Source organism: Carassius carassius, chromosome 27 (assembly GCF_963082965.1).
Source record: "Carassius carassius chromosome 27, fCarCar2.1, whole genome shotgun sequence".
NCBI classification, from domain to species: Eukaryota; Metazoa; Chordata; class Actinopteri; order Cypriniformes; family Cyprinidae; genus Carassius; species Carassius carassius.
Window position 1 is genome coordinate 21,429,537 of NC_081781.1, and position 15,367 is coordinate 21,444,903.

Below are 15,367 nucleotides of genomic sequence, written 5' to 3' on the forward strand. Positions count from 1 at the left end.
GACCTTCATAGAGATGAGAATCAGACACAGAGCAGTTTGATTGTTAAAACAGTATATGAATAAACATGTTCCCTCACAGTAGTTCTGAAGTATTCTTTACTCACTATTAGAAAAGCAAAGCGAAATGTACAGTTCGTAGGATTTGTTAAAGGCTCTCCCCCTTTAGACAAAGGACCTGATACCTAAATTAAATCTGAAAGGCACAAACAAGGAGAAAAAAAAAAGCCCCAACACTAGTCCAAGCCATTTCATCAAACAAACGTACCAAAATGTATCAATACTTTCAACTGCTGAGCAAACAGACACCGAACACAGCAAACTGTCATTTTACAGATTGTATGAGGGCACATCTTAAAAAGCCAGACTAAATACTATAAAACAATATATGGAGGACAAAAATAAAAGCACCCTAACAAAGCTCCACAGTGCACAGAATCAGGTGCTGAACTCCTCTGAAAGGAGCACTTCTTCCAATAAAAGCACAGTTCGGTTTCATCAACGCTGCCTGAGCTTTAGGAATAAATACAAACTACTAGAAATGTGTAAAATAAGCCTGACCGCAAGTAAAGAATGAAGGGTGGGCTGACCGAGCACTTCATGGACACCTAACACAACAGATTGCACACAAACACACGCAGGACAACACAAGGTCTGTCAGAGCAGATCTTTAGTCAGAGTACAGTTAGAAAAATCCATGACAGACGTACAAACACGGCAAACATTTCGTGAGATCGACAATGTTGCACTAAACTTGCCGGTTTTCATTGGTATCTCTGCTGTTCAACATACAAATGTCTAAAAACATAGCAATTATGAAAGGAAATTATGGGAACACAGTTCTGGGTTGCTTGTTTTAGTGTTAGTGGAAGGTGGCAAATGGTGATGAAATGGTCCTCGTGTTGGACGATTCACTTTACACTGGATTCAGATGACTGACCTAGCTACGGAAATTACCAACAAACACACGCGCGGCTGCAGTAGAAACTGGCCATCTTAGCACACCAGAGTCAACTTTAAATAGCGCCAGACGCTGAAATTGGTTTCATTCATCTGAGGGGCAAGAACATTGTTCTAAAAGAGAAGTTGTGGGTCCTGTGAAACTCTACAGGTTAAAGGGCCATCTTAAGAAGGGGGGGGGGGGGGGGGTGGAGAAAGAAACAAATCTCTTGGATGGCACACGCTATTTTCATGCCGATATCATTTAAACCGCACAGTAGCACTGGGACGTTACTCTTCAGCCCCTGAAGTGGGAATCTCCTGAAATCTACAGTTTCAGGTCTCGATGTGTCTCGCCTTAAGAGTGGACAGTTCTGGGTTCAGTTCTTTACCATCTACCACTCTGCATCTCCAATGGCTTTGGAGAAAACGTAATCCCGCCCGTTCAGATTCATTATCCCATCTTTCAGGTGAAATTTCCATTTGTTCTTACTTCTGTGAATCTGAAGCACAAGACATCGTCTGAATTTAGTGTCATGGACCATTAAAAAAAAAAAAAAAAAGTTTGCATTAAATTTCTAAAGGTTTAACATGTCAGTGACGTACCATTTTGTATGTATTCATTTTGTTCTCTTTAAGTATGAATTTTTCCTTATGCAATGTCAGATTTCACATACAGAAATATAATTTTTTGCAATACATTTCTAGGTATGTAATCTGTTCAACTAATTCATACTTCCCATACAAATGTCCAATTTCACTTGTAACGTTAAATAAACATTCTATATTTTCGCATTTAATTATTATGGAATGTGACCGTTTAATAGTTTGTTTGTATTTAATGCCATTCCAATTTCTGTGGCTTTTTCATGGCGAAAAATATCATGGCTGAATTATAGCATGTTTTTATTAATTTTTGTAATTCATTTATGCTAAAAACTCAAACTGTATTTGGCTCAACTGTTAAAACTATCTTCAAAAGAGTTAACTAAAATAAATAAACATTTTAATTCTCATTTTGCCAGCACAGGTCACATTTATATATAAAACTGTGGGAATCTATACATTCTATGTAGACCCAGTTATCACCCATTTAAGAGAAATGTAATAAAAAAAAAAAAAAAAAAATATATATATATATATATATATAAAAAGTATCCCTGTTTATCATGGTTTAAAACCTTCAATCCAGAAACTATATATAGACTTACAAATGTGTTAACGCAAGTGACAATACTAACCTTGTCATACTGGCAAACCACCACGTTCTCAGTGTCGAACAGCTCCTGATCTTCCTCATCACTGACGTCATCTCCACTGTTCAATGGCTCCTAAATTAAAAGACAGTTTGACAATTCTATGATTGGACCAAACTAGACACTGTCCAGCACATAAATATCATTTATATCTTTATTCATCTTCAATCAGTTTTGAATTTTATATACTCCTTTTATCAAATTACACATTTAATGGATTTTAATTAACAATAGCACCATCCAAAGAGTACCTCCTCTACTTGACCATCTTCTGCACCATCTTTCTCTTTGTCTTCATCCTCGTCCTCATCATACTCTTCCTCCTCTTCATCCTCCTCTGAGGACGTGTCTCCTGCACCGTCCACCTGAAGCACCATGGGAGGTTGCTGTGAGGCCTGTGTCTGCTGTGGCTGTTGTTGCGGTGCCTGTGCTTGAGGCTGTGTCTGCGGGTGAGCAGCTCCCTGCTCCGGCTGCACAGCCATCGCTGCTGCCTGCATGACCTAAAGACATGCAACTCCCCTCAATACACACATGCCTCATGCATTTTTCAGTATCGGAGACGTGTACTTAATGCTTGAGGTCAGAAGTTCTGCTGACCTGAGTGTTCTGCTGTACTTTATTTCCTGTGAGAACAATCTGCTGCGGCTGGATGATGACTCCGGTCCCCTGGGAAAGACCTCCCTGAAGAGGAGTCAACACCTAGATGAAGAGAAACACACATTCACTGCACTTCGGTTCTCATACACCGATCAGTTGACTCCTCACCAAAAAAAAAACCTACAGTAAAAACCTGGTAATTGGTTAATGGTAAGTTTCCATACTAAATATGGTGAAAATAGTAATAGACTTACTGGAACAATACTACATAAATTTACTTTACCACTGGGAATTCTTCAAAGCATTATCCATTTAAAACGTTTCTTCAACATTAGGGCAGTTTTACATTTTATGTGATAAATGCACCATAGTGTTTTTTGCATGACATTATCAACTTAAATATATTAGCACTTAGCTCAGTTTGTGGAAAAGCTACCGGTGACACATTGATTCATCACATGACTCTTTACTATGTAAGTAAATGCGTAAAAAAAGAAAAGAAAATCAAAAATCACTTTACCACACAAGTAATAATAATAACAAACATCAGCCGACAACAAACATATTTTACTATATAAAATATAGTATATTATATATTTACTTGCATGGTAATTAAATTATGCAACAAAAAAATGTATATTTTAGTGTTTACTTAAAATAAATAAAAAAATACAAGTAAAAATAGAAAACGCTAATTACACTACTCAATGTTAAAGTAAAGTTGCATGGTAAATGGGGGGGGGGGGGGTTCACTACTTTTCTTAAAACAAAAAAACATTTGACTGTTAGAAGAGGAACAAAATTATGTACTCTGGAATACATATTAACATTTTATGAGCTAATGATACAGTATGTAAATTTAAGTTGCTGCTTTTTCTTTTGAACCATATAAGACCTGACAACCACAGCTACCCATTTTATTTACCATATATTTCACAGTTTATTTATAGTGTACATCTTTTATAAACCACTGGAGTAACCCTGCAATAGTAAAACCTGCTCTACTTCCATCAGATATTTTCCAGTAAAACCATCCTCCATCAGTTCTGATATTGCATTTTAAACAAGACATGATCCGACAGACTTCTTGCATTGGTTGTCTATGATGAGGACCTCTGCTGACTCGGGAAACAAATCCCACTCTTCAAGTGCACAGACTTAGTCAAAACACACCCTGCAGTGACAGAACTAGAACAAACATGTCACTGTTGTGTGTTAAGTGAAGTATGAAGCACTGACCTGCTGTATGACGGGAGCCTGCACAGCTCCAGGCTGCATCTGTGGCAGGACCTGCTGCTGCAACAACATTTGCTGCTGGGGCTGAATGAGGTATTGAGCTCCATTAGAAGCTCTGACCACCTGCAGGATCTGACCTGAAGACACAGAGAGATGGGCTTTTTTAAAGGCATTCACACTTGTGTTAACATGCAGATAGTTGTGAAATGTAAACAAAACAAAAGAGGGATGACAGAACTTCTGTCTACCAGGAATTTATTGGATTGTAGAAAGAGGACACTGCAAACTAAATGGATAATTAATGCGAGTGAAAGGCTGCTGGCCAGTTAAAATTATTAGCTTATTAAACACAAAGCTTCCACAATAATGATGCATGTTAAGGGTTGGATCAAAGAGAATCACAATGATATCCCTGATTTGAACTAGGTCAACCGATATATCACCAAGGCGGATATATCGGCTGATGTTTGACATTTTTCAAATATCAGCATCTGCCCATAAATATTTCTGCTTGGCTGATGTATTCGAGGTGACTTATTTTGACCGCGTGCCAGACTTTCTATTTTGACGGCGCTGAGAATTCACATTCTCCTTGTTTACTGTCGAATACAGATAGAAGTCTAATAATCTGATAGAACGTTTAAACAAAAAGGAATTCATGTATACAAAAAGTATTAAAGAAGTATTATAAGCAAACATGCGTTTATATAATTTAAACAAATCTGAATGACAAATGAACATTTAAAATTTCACAAACCTTGCAAAATCCAATTGTGGGATCTTGTGAATTGTGTATGTGATCTGCATGATCGTGTGTTCTCTGTGTGATGGTCAGTCCGCTTTAATGCTACAAACTTTAAACTTGTTTTCAAATTATGCTGCACTTTATGCATTTGCCCACTGTCATATTCATGTTATCTTCACTGTGTGTTGTATGTAAAATGAGTGTTAACCTGACTTTAATTATATTTTTATTTTATAGTTGTGAAAAATACTTATTTTACACATTTAATCCATTGTCAAAATGATTTCAAATGTCTTAAATAACAAAAAAAATATTTTATAGGCTTTCTATTGGCTATCACCAAGATATCAGTAGTCAAAAAAACAAAAACAAAAAACAAGTAAAAATTAATTTTCGGTCGACCACTATTTTGAACTACCGTAATTCCTCAAATAAAAACCTGAACCTTATTTACCTGAACTGCAGAATGTAACGGGCTTTTATTTGAAGCAGGCTTTTATTAGAGGCAGGACTTTATTTCTAATTCAATTTGTTTGATAAGTAATTGTTTTAAATAAACCGTTTTAAATTAAAAGCGATAGCGTTCCAGTGGACAGAGATCATAAAATTAGCACAGAATCAGTTCAGAATCAATCACCAAAAGAACCAGTTCGGTTCAGACGCGCTGTGTTTCACGTCTGAATCACGTATGCGCAGTATCATCAGCTCCTCGGTTCTCGAATCGGACACGTCCGACAGAAACGCTTCTCGGTTCAGTGTACTCGTGATCTGAAAACCGATGCAACCGGTTCCTGACTCGAGAACGAGAAATGCTCCGGCAGTGGGCGTGTACGTTCGTTATCTGGCTCTGCTGATTATCCACACACATTTTCCCCCGGCCTTTATTTGTCCGTGTTGACCACGCCCCCGGCCACTATAAGAGGCCCGGCGTTTATTTGACTACCGGTTTTTATTTGAGGAATTACGGTACTTTTTATTAATACATTTGTTATCCAGAAACTTTTCCAAAGCAACCTCACAAACCAAGAGTTATGGTCAAAAATAACTTTAGTCTGATTATAGATTGCATGCTTTAAAGGGGTCATGAACTAAGAAAACAATTCCCTTGATCTTGACATTCTGTAAGAGGTAATTGTACTATAAAAAAAATCCTGCAAGTTTCAGAACTCAAAACTTAGTCTAAAACAGCTTATATTGAAGGCAGTCTGCCAAAACGACAGTTTGTGGAATGTTCTACTCTATGATTAATGTAATAGTGTGGCTAAACACTGCCTCCGCAGAAGATGATCAAAGACTGCTTCTACATCACTGCCTGTTTAGCCCCACCCACCACTTCACACATGTAGTAGGAAAATGAAGAGCGGCAAACGCAGCTCTATGCAGAAACCACTTTATTTGAATAACTTTAATCTTAATGAAGGTCCAGACCGCATCAGTAAGACTCCTTTGTTCACTTCATTTTACTGCAGATTAGATTTAAAACAAGAAACAATTTGATGCAGGATTTTCAGAAAGGTAGAAACTTAAAGACGATGCTGTGCTGACTACATTGAATCCGAAAGTAATGTCAAATAAGTGTATAACTGGAACACAGTTCATTGATGGAGCTGATTATCTGAATCAGGTGAGAGAGCAGAGCGTGTGCAGAGCAGGGGGACGTGGGGAACAGGATTAAGAACCACTGCTTTAGAACACCGATTTTGAAACTTGTGAATCCATTAGAATCATTGGAAGACAATTGTGATTCAATTATGGAAGTGAAAAAGAATTTGATATGCATTCAAGTTATTTTATATTTAAGTCATCTTGAGGCCCCATGGTTGAGAACCACTTAAGATTTTAATGTCTTACCTTGATGAGTGATAATTTGCTGAAACGGTCCTACACCTGCGGGTAAAGCCAAAGTTGTTGCTGCACTCTAGTGGAACAAAAGATTGAAACAAGAATTTAATCCACAGAGAACACGCACACATTAATGATCAGGTAGAGAGGGAGCGAGCACAATATCCTCGCTGGAATCTGCTGTGTAATCTAATTTGAAGTCACCAGCTTTGTCTAAACCGTTTTCTAGGAAGACTCCACTCATCTGTTCTCCTGCTGGCATTAATGCTGATCCTACAGAGTATTCACATGTACAGAGAACTACAGAGACCAAACCACGCCAGTCATTCACTGTCAGTGGGACATTTCTGCTTTGTGAGTAACTGTGACTGTTGGTGGGGTGATGCTGGCATGTTCAGATTTGCATCAAAGTTGGAAAAATGAACCATGATGCAGTCAACTCTGCAGGCCCGTTCACACCAATGACAACAACATGGTATTAAAAAAAAAATCATTCTAAATTTAAAAACCGCTATAATGCCATTAAGGAACAATAAATATCAATGGAATCACTTTGAGAATGACTTCAGCTCATTTATGATAAACACGCCAAGAGCCAATCAGATTCATTCCTGCTTTGAAGAGCTTGAGCATTTAAAGCAGCAGACAAAATAACGCCCTTAACCCAAGCAAACGGAAACAACAGAGCTCACAATTTTCAGTTTGTGTGAACTCTGAACTTCAAACCTTAAATCAAGTCAATAAAGTGCAACAGTAACAAGTTTTATTAAATGCATGAATCAAACCAAAAAACATTTTATATTTCAAAATTCCAAACACTAACACGTGAATTAGAAGAACTCAACACTCACCATTCCAGCGCCGCCCATGTGCTGGAAAATCTTGGGATCCTGAACAATGACCTGCTGCTGAGTAGCTGAGAAGAGACACAAACAGTTCACTATTAGATATTTACTGGATCTTATTTCATTTCTAAGAACATGTGCATGTCCGGATCAGGCCTCACGCTGCTGCACTGAAGGCAGGAGGACTTGCTGTGGTTGGGTCTGTGGTTGCGTCTGCTGAGCTTGTTGGGCTTGCTGCTGTTGAGCTTGCAGAGCCTGCTGCTCCTCCGTATGAAAACCCTCCACCGCCTTGGACTGCATCAGCTTATTCTCCCACAGCTGCTCAGAAACAGAAGAGCAGCAAAATGCAGGTCTGAATAAACCATCGATCCATGCAGCATGTTAGTATTCATCGTAACATCAAACATCTTACCGTTTTCAGCTCCATCAGCACCTGTTCATCCACTCCTTCATCCAGGAAAAGCTCTCGGACTTCACTGATGACATCCTCCATCACTGCTCTGTACACTTTAGGCTACAATGAAAGCAAACATACTGAAATAACTTCTTACTAACGAATTACAAAATATTACAAATGTAATAAATGGTCCAGAATATCAATTCATATAATTGGTTTACAAAGTGGACTAAAATAAAACTGACTGACGTACTGAACAAAGCATTTCTTATCGATGTGATTCATGATGAGCCAAGAAACAATGATTAAGATGATTTGGATTGAACTGCGAATTTGACAAATGAGGAAAATGTTTAATTTTAATGATCTCATAACAGAAGTTGTTAAAAAAATGCATTTATGTTCACAGTTTGGCTTCATGACAACTACCAAAAACATTTACGGTTTAAATCTTTTTCAGGCAAACACATTACTTTTTGTATTGTCTGTAAATTATTAATATATTTTCAAATACATCAATATATTTGGTTTCTAACACACTTTGTTTTTTAGTGGAATCATGTCTGCAACAAACTGAACCGGGACAAAACATAATATAAAGTAGTAAACATCAAATGTGTGCCTAGATGTGGCTTTATTGTAAAGTTCGTCCTAAAGAGAGTAAAAACACATTCACAACAGCACGTCAATGCTTTGAGGGAACACCGGGGATGACGTAAATACGCAAAAATACCGGATTGTTTTTCCACCAGCTCTCTGAAACTGTACCGTTCAAAAGAACCGATCTCATTCAGTCTGACTCCCCAATCACCATTTGGTAACCGGGTCGAAGTAGAAGCAAAAAATAGACACACGACACAGCTTTCAAGTAACGCATCCATAATGGCTGCTTTGTCCATAAACAGCGCGTGCACCACGGCCAAAATGAAACGATATTCAAAACACACGCACTTCCGGAATGAGAAAGCAAACGTCTTTCTCTACCCAGAAACCACATCGCTATGGCGCCACTAATACACCGTTTCTCTAAAAATTAAAACAGGCAGCAGGCTTGCGGTCTGCGTCGCGTCCTGCCCGTCGGCTCACTATTTAAAGCGCGGTCTGGTGTTTATATGCAGAGCCGGTGACGTAGCGCCGAGTAGCACCTTCCCATCCCGGGCCGACTATATTAGAGCCCCGGTATGGCTGTATAAAACCGGGCCTCTGAGAGAAGGACGGTCAGAGGCGGAGAGAGACGCAGACGGTAGCTATGGTGAAACACTGTAGCGCTCAGGCTTCCGTGAACGGGCTTTATTGTGACAATCGGGTCGTGTTTGGGTTTATATACAGGGGACTCGGTAACATTGGGGGTCGTGTAACGTTACAATTCGTTAAAATGAGATTGTTGTGATGTAACGTAGCTTAGAAAGGCTTTCGTTGTAACGCGGGGCAACGAACAACACAACTCTGCTCTTATTTGAAATAAACGCAGATCTGTTGAATTTGTTTTGGTGTAATTTCAGACTCCAAGGGTGCTTTAGTAACAGACTGTAATATATCGAGTTAACTAACACGAAGAATGCGAGCCAACATGTTTTATTTTCCGCATCAAACACAGCTTTTTATACGTAAATGTAACAAAGTCCGTGTTAGTTTAGCACTTTAATGCGCTTTTTCCAACACATAATAAAGCTTACTGCAAGGGATCAGAGCCACCGTTTTCTCCCCATCAGCAAACACTCACACAAACTTCCCTACAAAGAGCTCAGATGGATCAGATTGTGTGTGTACATGTGCCTAATATGTTTTATTATTGAAAATGCCAAGTGTGGGTTTGGTTTAAATGCAGTGCGTCTAACTACAATGCTTGGACACGTGTGTGATTTGGAGTATGAGTGCCGTTTTCTGATCCTTACCACTTGGTTCGAGTTAGCCGAGCTCGCCATTATGAGCGGAAACAAACACACCGCGACTATCAAGCAAGAACCCCAAAAACCATTTAAAAAAGCACAGAAACACCTAAAACGTTTAAAAAGTTGCCGATTAAAGTTTCTGGAAATAAAAACAAAGCGGTTTACGGTCTTATTCACAGTCCCAGGGCTGCCGCTCCCCAGCCGTCCGTCTTCTCCGGTCCTCCGCCTTTATATACGGAGCTGCGCGAGACACAGGGCAGGGTCAAGCGGGCGCTGTGCGAAGTATCGCGAGAGTTCGACGCGGTCTTACATCGAACGCGACGGGGTTAGTCAGCAGATCCTGGATCAGCCCTTCGCTTTGGAAGCTGTAACAAAACCAGCCGATATATCTTTAAGCTTTATGTTTTTAAAAACGAATTTAAGCTCTCAGGAGTCGCTCTGTCATAACATCAAAGTTTGCCTCAGAGTTATGCTTAAATTGCACAATTAACACAAGATAAATGATTAAAGCAAGCTATGGTTAAATGTATAGCTAGTCCTTCATTGGATAATACAAGCCTGAAGGAGTTATCATGTTCACCACACGAGAGCGATGTGTACCACTCCATAAGAAACTACTAGTTCTTATCTTAAAATGTATTTTAATCATTCTTTTTCTTGTGTTTTAACTAACAGTGTCAACATTCTTGGAGATAGATATTTAAAGACGTTTACTCCTACAGGGAAGTGAGTTACTACCTCATTAGAAAGTTAAAGAGTGGATTGTCTACACTCAGATCTTTTCTTCAGGTTTTAGGTGCCTTTACACAGAAGCGTTAAGGCTCAAAATTCAGTGTAAAAATACAATGCCGCATAAATACAGACTAAATTATGCATCTTGGACCCACGTCAGCACTTAGTATCAAAGGCAGTTTATGCTATGCATTTATGCCTCCTCTGAGAAGCGTTGAACACCTAAATTAAATCACACATCAGGTGAAGCTTCTGTGCCACTTGAGTGCAAATCTGGTTTTAAAAGATAAATAGAAATCTAGAATTCATGTTTGCCAGGAGTATGGCAATGGAGTGTCAACATCATGGAATGTATTAAAGGAGTAGTTCACCCAAAAATGAAAACTTTAGTGTTTACTTAAGATTCTGTGAAATAAAAGTGAATGAAATTCATATAAACTGATGACACCCAAATTATGTATAAATAAATGATCCAAATAAATTATATAATTGTGTGTGTGTGTGTGTGTGTATGTATGTATATATATATATATATATATATATATATATATATATATATATATATACATATACAGAGCTGGGTAGTAACAGATTATATGTAATCTGGATTACGTAATCAGATTCCAAAACTCTTTTAATTAGAGTAAACTACTTTTTAAAATACTCGTAATCAGACTACAATTACTTTTTTATTGATTACATGATTACATATTATTTACAAAATGGAATGATTTGTTCATAATCATTGCACTTGCAAAGCACTTCAAGTGTTTTGAGATGAAATATTTGACCTAGAAATGGTCTTTTATATATATATATATATATATATATATATATATATATATATATATATATATATATATAAGCAATGTTATTGTTGTGAGTTTCATGTTCTTCAATATTCATTTTTGTAATGTAGTTATTGTTTGTCTTTTTCTCATTGTTACTATGCACTTAAAATGTTTTGAGATGAACAGAAACGTCATTGCTATGTGAATTTAGTCTTTTTCAAAATTCATATTTGCAATCTAGCTATTGTTTGATGTTTTTCATTACAACAGTCATATTCACTTCTAGTGTTTTTTTTAGATTAAATATTTGACCTAGCAGTGATATTGCTGTGAATTTCATGTTTTTCAGTATTGGTTTTTGTAATGTAGCTGTTTTCTAAATTAACTTAATTATAAGCAAATATGCTTTAAAGTCATAAGATGTGATTTTGTTTTATTCAGTGTTACTAAACACTAAAAGCAAGGTACACTGTGTTAGTATTTTGTAAGTATTAACTGTCCATACATTGCACTTGAAAAATATGTGGCTCTTGTTGGTGAATTAAATATATTTTTTGGAATATATTTTTCTTTGTATCTGTCCACACTGTAAAAAGTTTAACTATTATTTACTCAATTTTATTGGTGAAACATTTTTACACTCAAAAAAATTTAGTAAATTTTAAAGCATTGAAATCAATGAAATATACTGTATGAATTGAGTAAATGCAAGTAAAAAAATTAATTAAATCTGAGTAACTGCATCTGGTACATTGACAAATAAAATTGAGTAGAAATAATTGAACATTTAAACATTTAAAAACAATATTTATGAGTAATATTAACAGTTTTTATTAATGAGTAATATTAACTTTTTATTTTCTCTAAACCTTTGTAAAATAGTACTCCACACAACCACCAGTATACATGGCATTGGCCTTTATTGTCAATACAACACATTTTACACTGTATACAATATTGCCTACATTTAAACTCATTTAACAAACATTTTATAAGTAAAAATTAAATATTTAAAAATTCAGGTAGCCTAATTCAAGTGTAATCAAATCAACCCAATATCCACCGGATCAGCGCTGGTCCTCGTGCCGGAGACGGACTCGCCTCTGCGGGTGAACTTTGAACTTCTTACCGCCGTCCTGCGTTTCACTCACAGCCGATAGATACTGCGAGTGACTGACATAACCTGCCAATAAACAAACAGTGACAGTTCTGAGGACATTTTATCATCCAAATGATAATAATTATATTTATTATTATTAGGAATGAAGTCATGTGTTTATGCAAAGCGTTTCAATCATGCAAAAAGACAGGCGCGACTCTCGTTTAGGTGTCGAATTACGCCTCTGTATGTTGTTTTGCATTAAATATGATTTAAAGCGCAGTAAAGATTTTATAGATAAAATAAAACATACACAAACCTGAATTTCACAGAGGAAATGCACCAAATCTGCGACGCTGAGAAGAGAGCTGTTGTCTGGAGACTGGAGAGTTCAAACTGCCCGAGCTCTCTGACTCAACCAACCGTCGAGTTGTCGTCACGTCAGAGGGTGGGGGAGGGGTGCTTTGTTTTAATTGAGTAAACTTGACAGTGCAGAAAGTACAAGATTAGGCTTATTCAATAAATGTTAAATCAAATAAAGGTTAGCACAAATGTAATCTAAATGTAATCCAAAAGTAATCAGATTACATTACCCAAAATGTGTAATCTAAGAGATTATATTACTGACTACACATTTTGTAATCTACCCAGCTCTGTATATATATATATATATATATATATATATATATATATATATATATATATATATACAGTACAGACCATAAGTTTGGAAACATTACTATTTTTAATGTTTTTGAAAGAAGTTTCTTCTGCTCATCAAGCCTGCATTTATTTGATCAAAAATACAGAAAAAAATCTACATTTATTATCACTTATTTCTGTGATGCAAAGCTGAATTTTTAGGATCATTATCACATGATCCTTTAGAAATCATTCTAATATGATGATTCATTATCAAAGTTGGAAACAGTTCTGCTGCTTAATATTTTTTCAGAAAATGTGATACTTTTTTAGGATACTTTGATGAATAAAATGTAAAAAAAAAAAAAAAAAGAAGCTATGTTTTTAAAATATAAATATTTTGTAATAACAATATACACTACTGGTCAGTAATTTGGGGTCAGTAATTTTTCTTTCTTTTTTTATAAATAAAATCAATACTTTTATTCAGCAAGGATGTGTTAAATTGATAAAAAGTGATAGTAAAGAAAATATATTATTAGAATATATATTATTAGACTTTTATTTTTATTTTGAATAAATGCAGTTCTTTTTAAACTTTTATTCATTAAATATATTAGACAGCAGAACTGTTTCCAACACTCATAATAAATCAGAATATTAGAATGATTTCTAAATGATCATGTGATAGACTGGGTGTTACATGTGACACTGAAGGCTGGAGTAATGATGCTGAAAATTCAGCTTTGCATCACAGGAATAAATTATTTGTTGAAGTATATTCAAATAGAAAACTATTATTTTAAGTTGTAATAATATTTCACAATATTACTGTTTTTTCTTTACTTTTGATCAAATAAATGCAGGCTTGATGAGCAGAAGAAACTTCTTTCAAAAACATTAAAAATTGTAATGTTTCCAAACTTTTGGTCTGTACTGTATATATAGTTTTGCTTGTATGCATATTTCAGTCCCTTCAGGTCCCTTTTTCACTGGAGAAAGCAATTTTATGGATAGATGGATTTTGTTTCTTTGATGTTTAATTCATAAGACATTAATTGATGAACTTGAGTGGTGTGGATTACTTGTGCATTATTGTGATGGCTTTATCAACTGTTTGGACTCTCATTCTGACGGCACCCATTCACTACAGAGGATCTACAGGCGATCAAGTAATATAATGCCAAATTCTCTTTAAATGAATTTCACTCACTTTCATTTCACTTAATCTAAAACGAAACACTCTCTATGCATTATTCTCTCTGATTTTAGGCCTGTCTTTCAAGCAAGAAAAGGCACTCAAAATGAAATGTTTTAAAAGGTATAAAATACACCTGTAGTGTTTTACTCATAAAGACTCAACACAAAGACTAATAAAATGTATCAATCACATATTGCTTGCTTATGGCTCCTGGAGTTGCATAGCAACAGAGATGGGCTAAAGTGAGCTGGTGGCTGCTGATTGAGCCTGGATTGCCTTTAGTTATGAATTTTCTATAAAGGTGATGATATATAATATCAAGACAACCTTGCCAGAATGTTAGCAAAAAAATAAAATAAATAAATAATTATGTAATATGATATAATATACATTTTGCTATCAGCTGAATTACCACTAAAAAATAAATAAATGAAAAAGACTCGTAATTTAAAACTCTGATATTTTTATTATTGCAACTGGAAGACAATACATTACATAAACATTATTTGAACTTTCAGGAGAAATATGTGAAAAAGTAACAACATGATGTGACATTTATTGTCATACAGACGACGTGGTTATATACATGTATTGATGAAATAGTTTGATCTTGTTCTTTGGCAATATGATTGCACACCAAGGAAATAGACAGCTTTTACTCGTACAGCATTGGCATCTGAGTGTATTGAAAATAGACCTGGTCAAATACATATTCATCATGATTTCACTGTGCTCTAAAAATCATACCGGACCACTTACTGTATGCAAGTACAAGGACAAAAACATGTTTGGCAAAAACAAACATCAACAACACTGACAAAACCCTTATATTACTTCACACATAATTTCAGAGGCAGTGAATGTTTTCCAATAAACAATTGATGCATATTTTTCTCCCCCTTTTGTCTTATATGGATTTGTATGAATCTTAGCCATTAAATCAGTTGTTTTGGGTACACAAAACAAATGGCATATTTTGGAACTGGAATAATTTTCAGCATAGCAGCAGCTTATTGCCTATATGTGGATCAAATAAAGAAGGGCCGTCCCACTGTACGTCTCTAATTTTACATCGTACTAACACTTACAGTGCCGCTCCATCACTAGCCCCCCTGCCGAAGACAAACGGTCCTATCTTACTATTGAAAAAAGTGCT

General features: G+C 36.1%; 1 protein-coding gene across 1 annotated transcript in view; it reads right to left on the reverse strand.

Annotated features, from left to right (window-relative positions):
• gtf2a1 (general transcription factor IIA, 1) overlaps positions 1-9,981 on the reverse strand; it is a 10,071-nt gene extending 90 nt beyond the window's left edge. The window contains exons 1-10 of the mRNA XM_059513127.1: positions 9,750-9,981; positions 7,870-7,971; positions 7,619-7,775; positions 7,464-7,528; positions 6,622-6,688; positions 4,029-4,162; positions 2,790-2,891; positions 2,444-2,692; positions 2,178-2,267; positions 1-1,439 (exon numbers count right to left, since the gene is read on the reverse strand). The exon at positions 1-1,439 is cut by the window's left edge and continues 90 nt beyond it. Coding sequence (XP_059369110.1) covers positions 1,332-1,439; positions 2,178-2,267; positions 2,444-2,692; positions 2,790-2,891; positions 4,029-4,162; positions 6,622-6,688; positions 7,464-7,528; positions 7,619-7,775; positions 7,870-7,971; positions 9,750-9,779 — 1,104 coding nt within the window. The 5' untranslated portion in view covers positions 9,780-9,981 and the 3' untranslated portion in view covers positions 1-1,331. The remainder of the gene's footprint in view (positions 1,440-2,177; positions 2,268-2,443; positions 2,693-2,789; positions 2,892-4,028; positions 4,163-6,621; positions 6,689-7,463; positions 7,529-7,618; positions 7,776-7,869; positions 7,972-9,749) is intronic.
• Between the last annotated feature and the right edge of the window lie 5,386 nt (positions 9,982-15,367).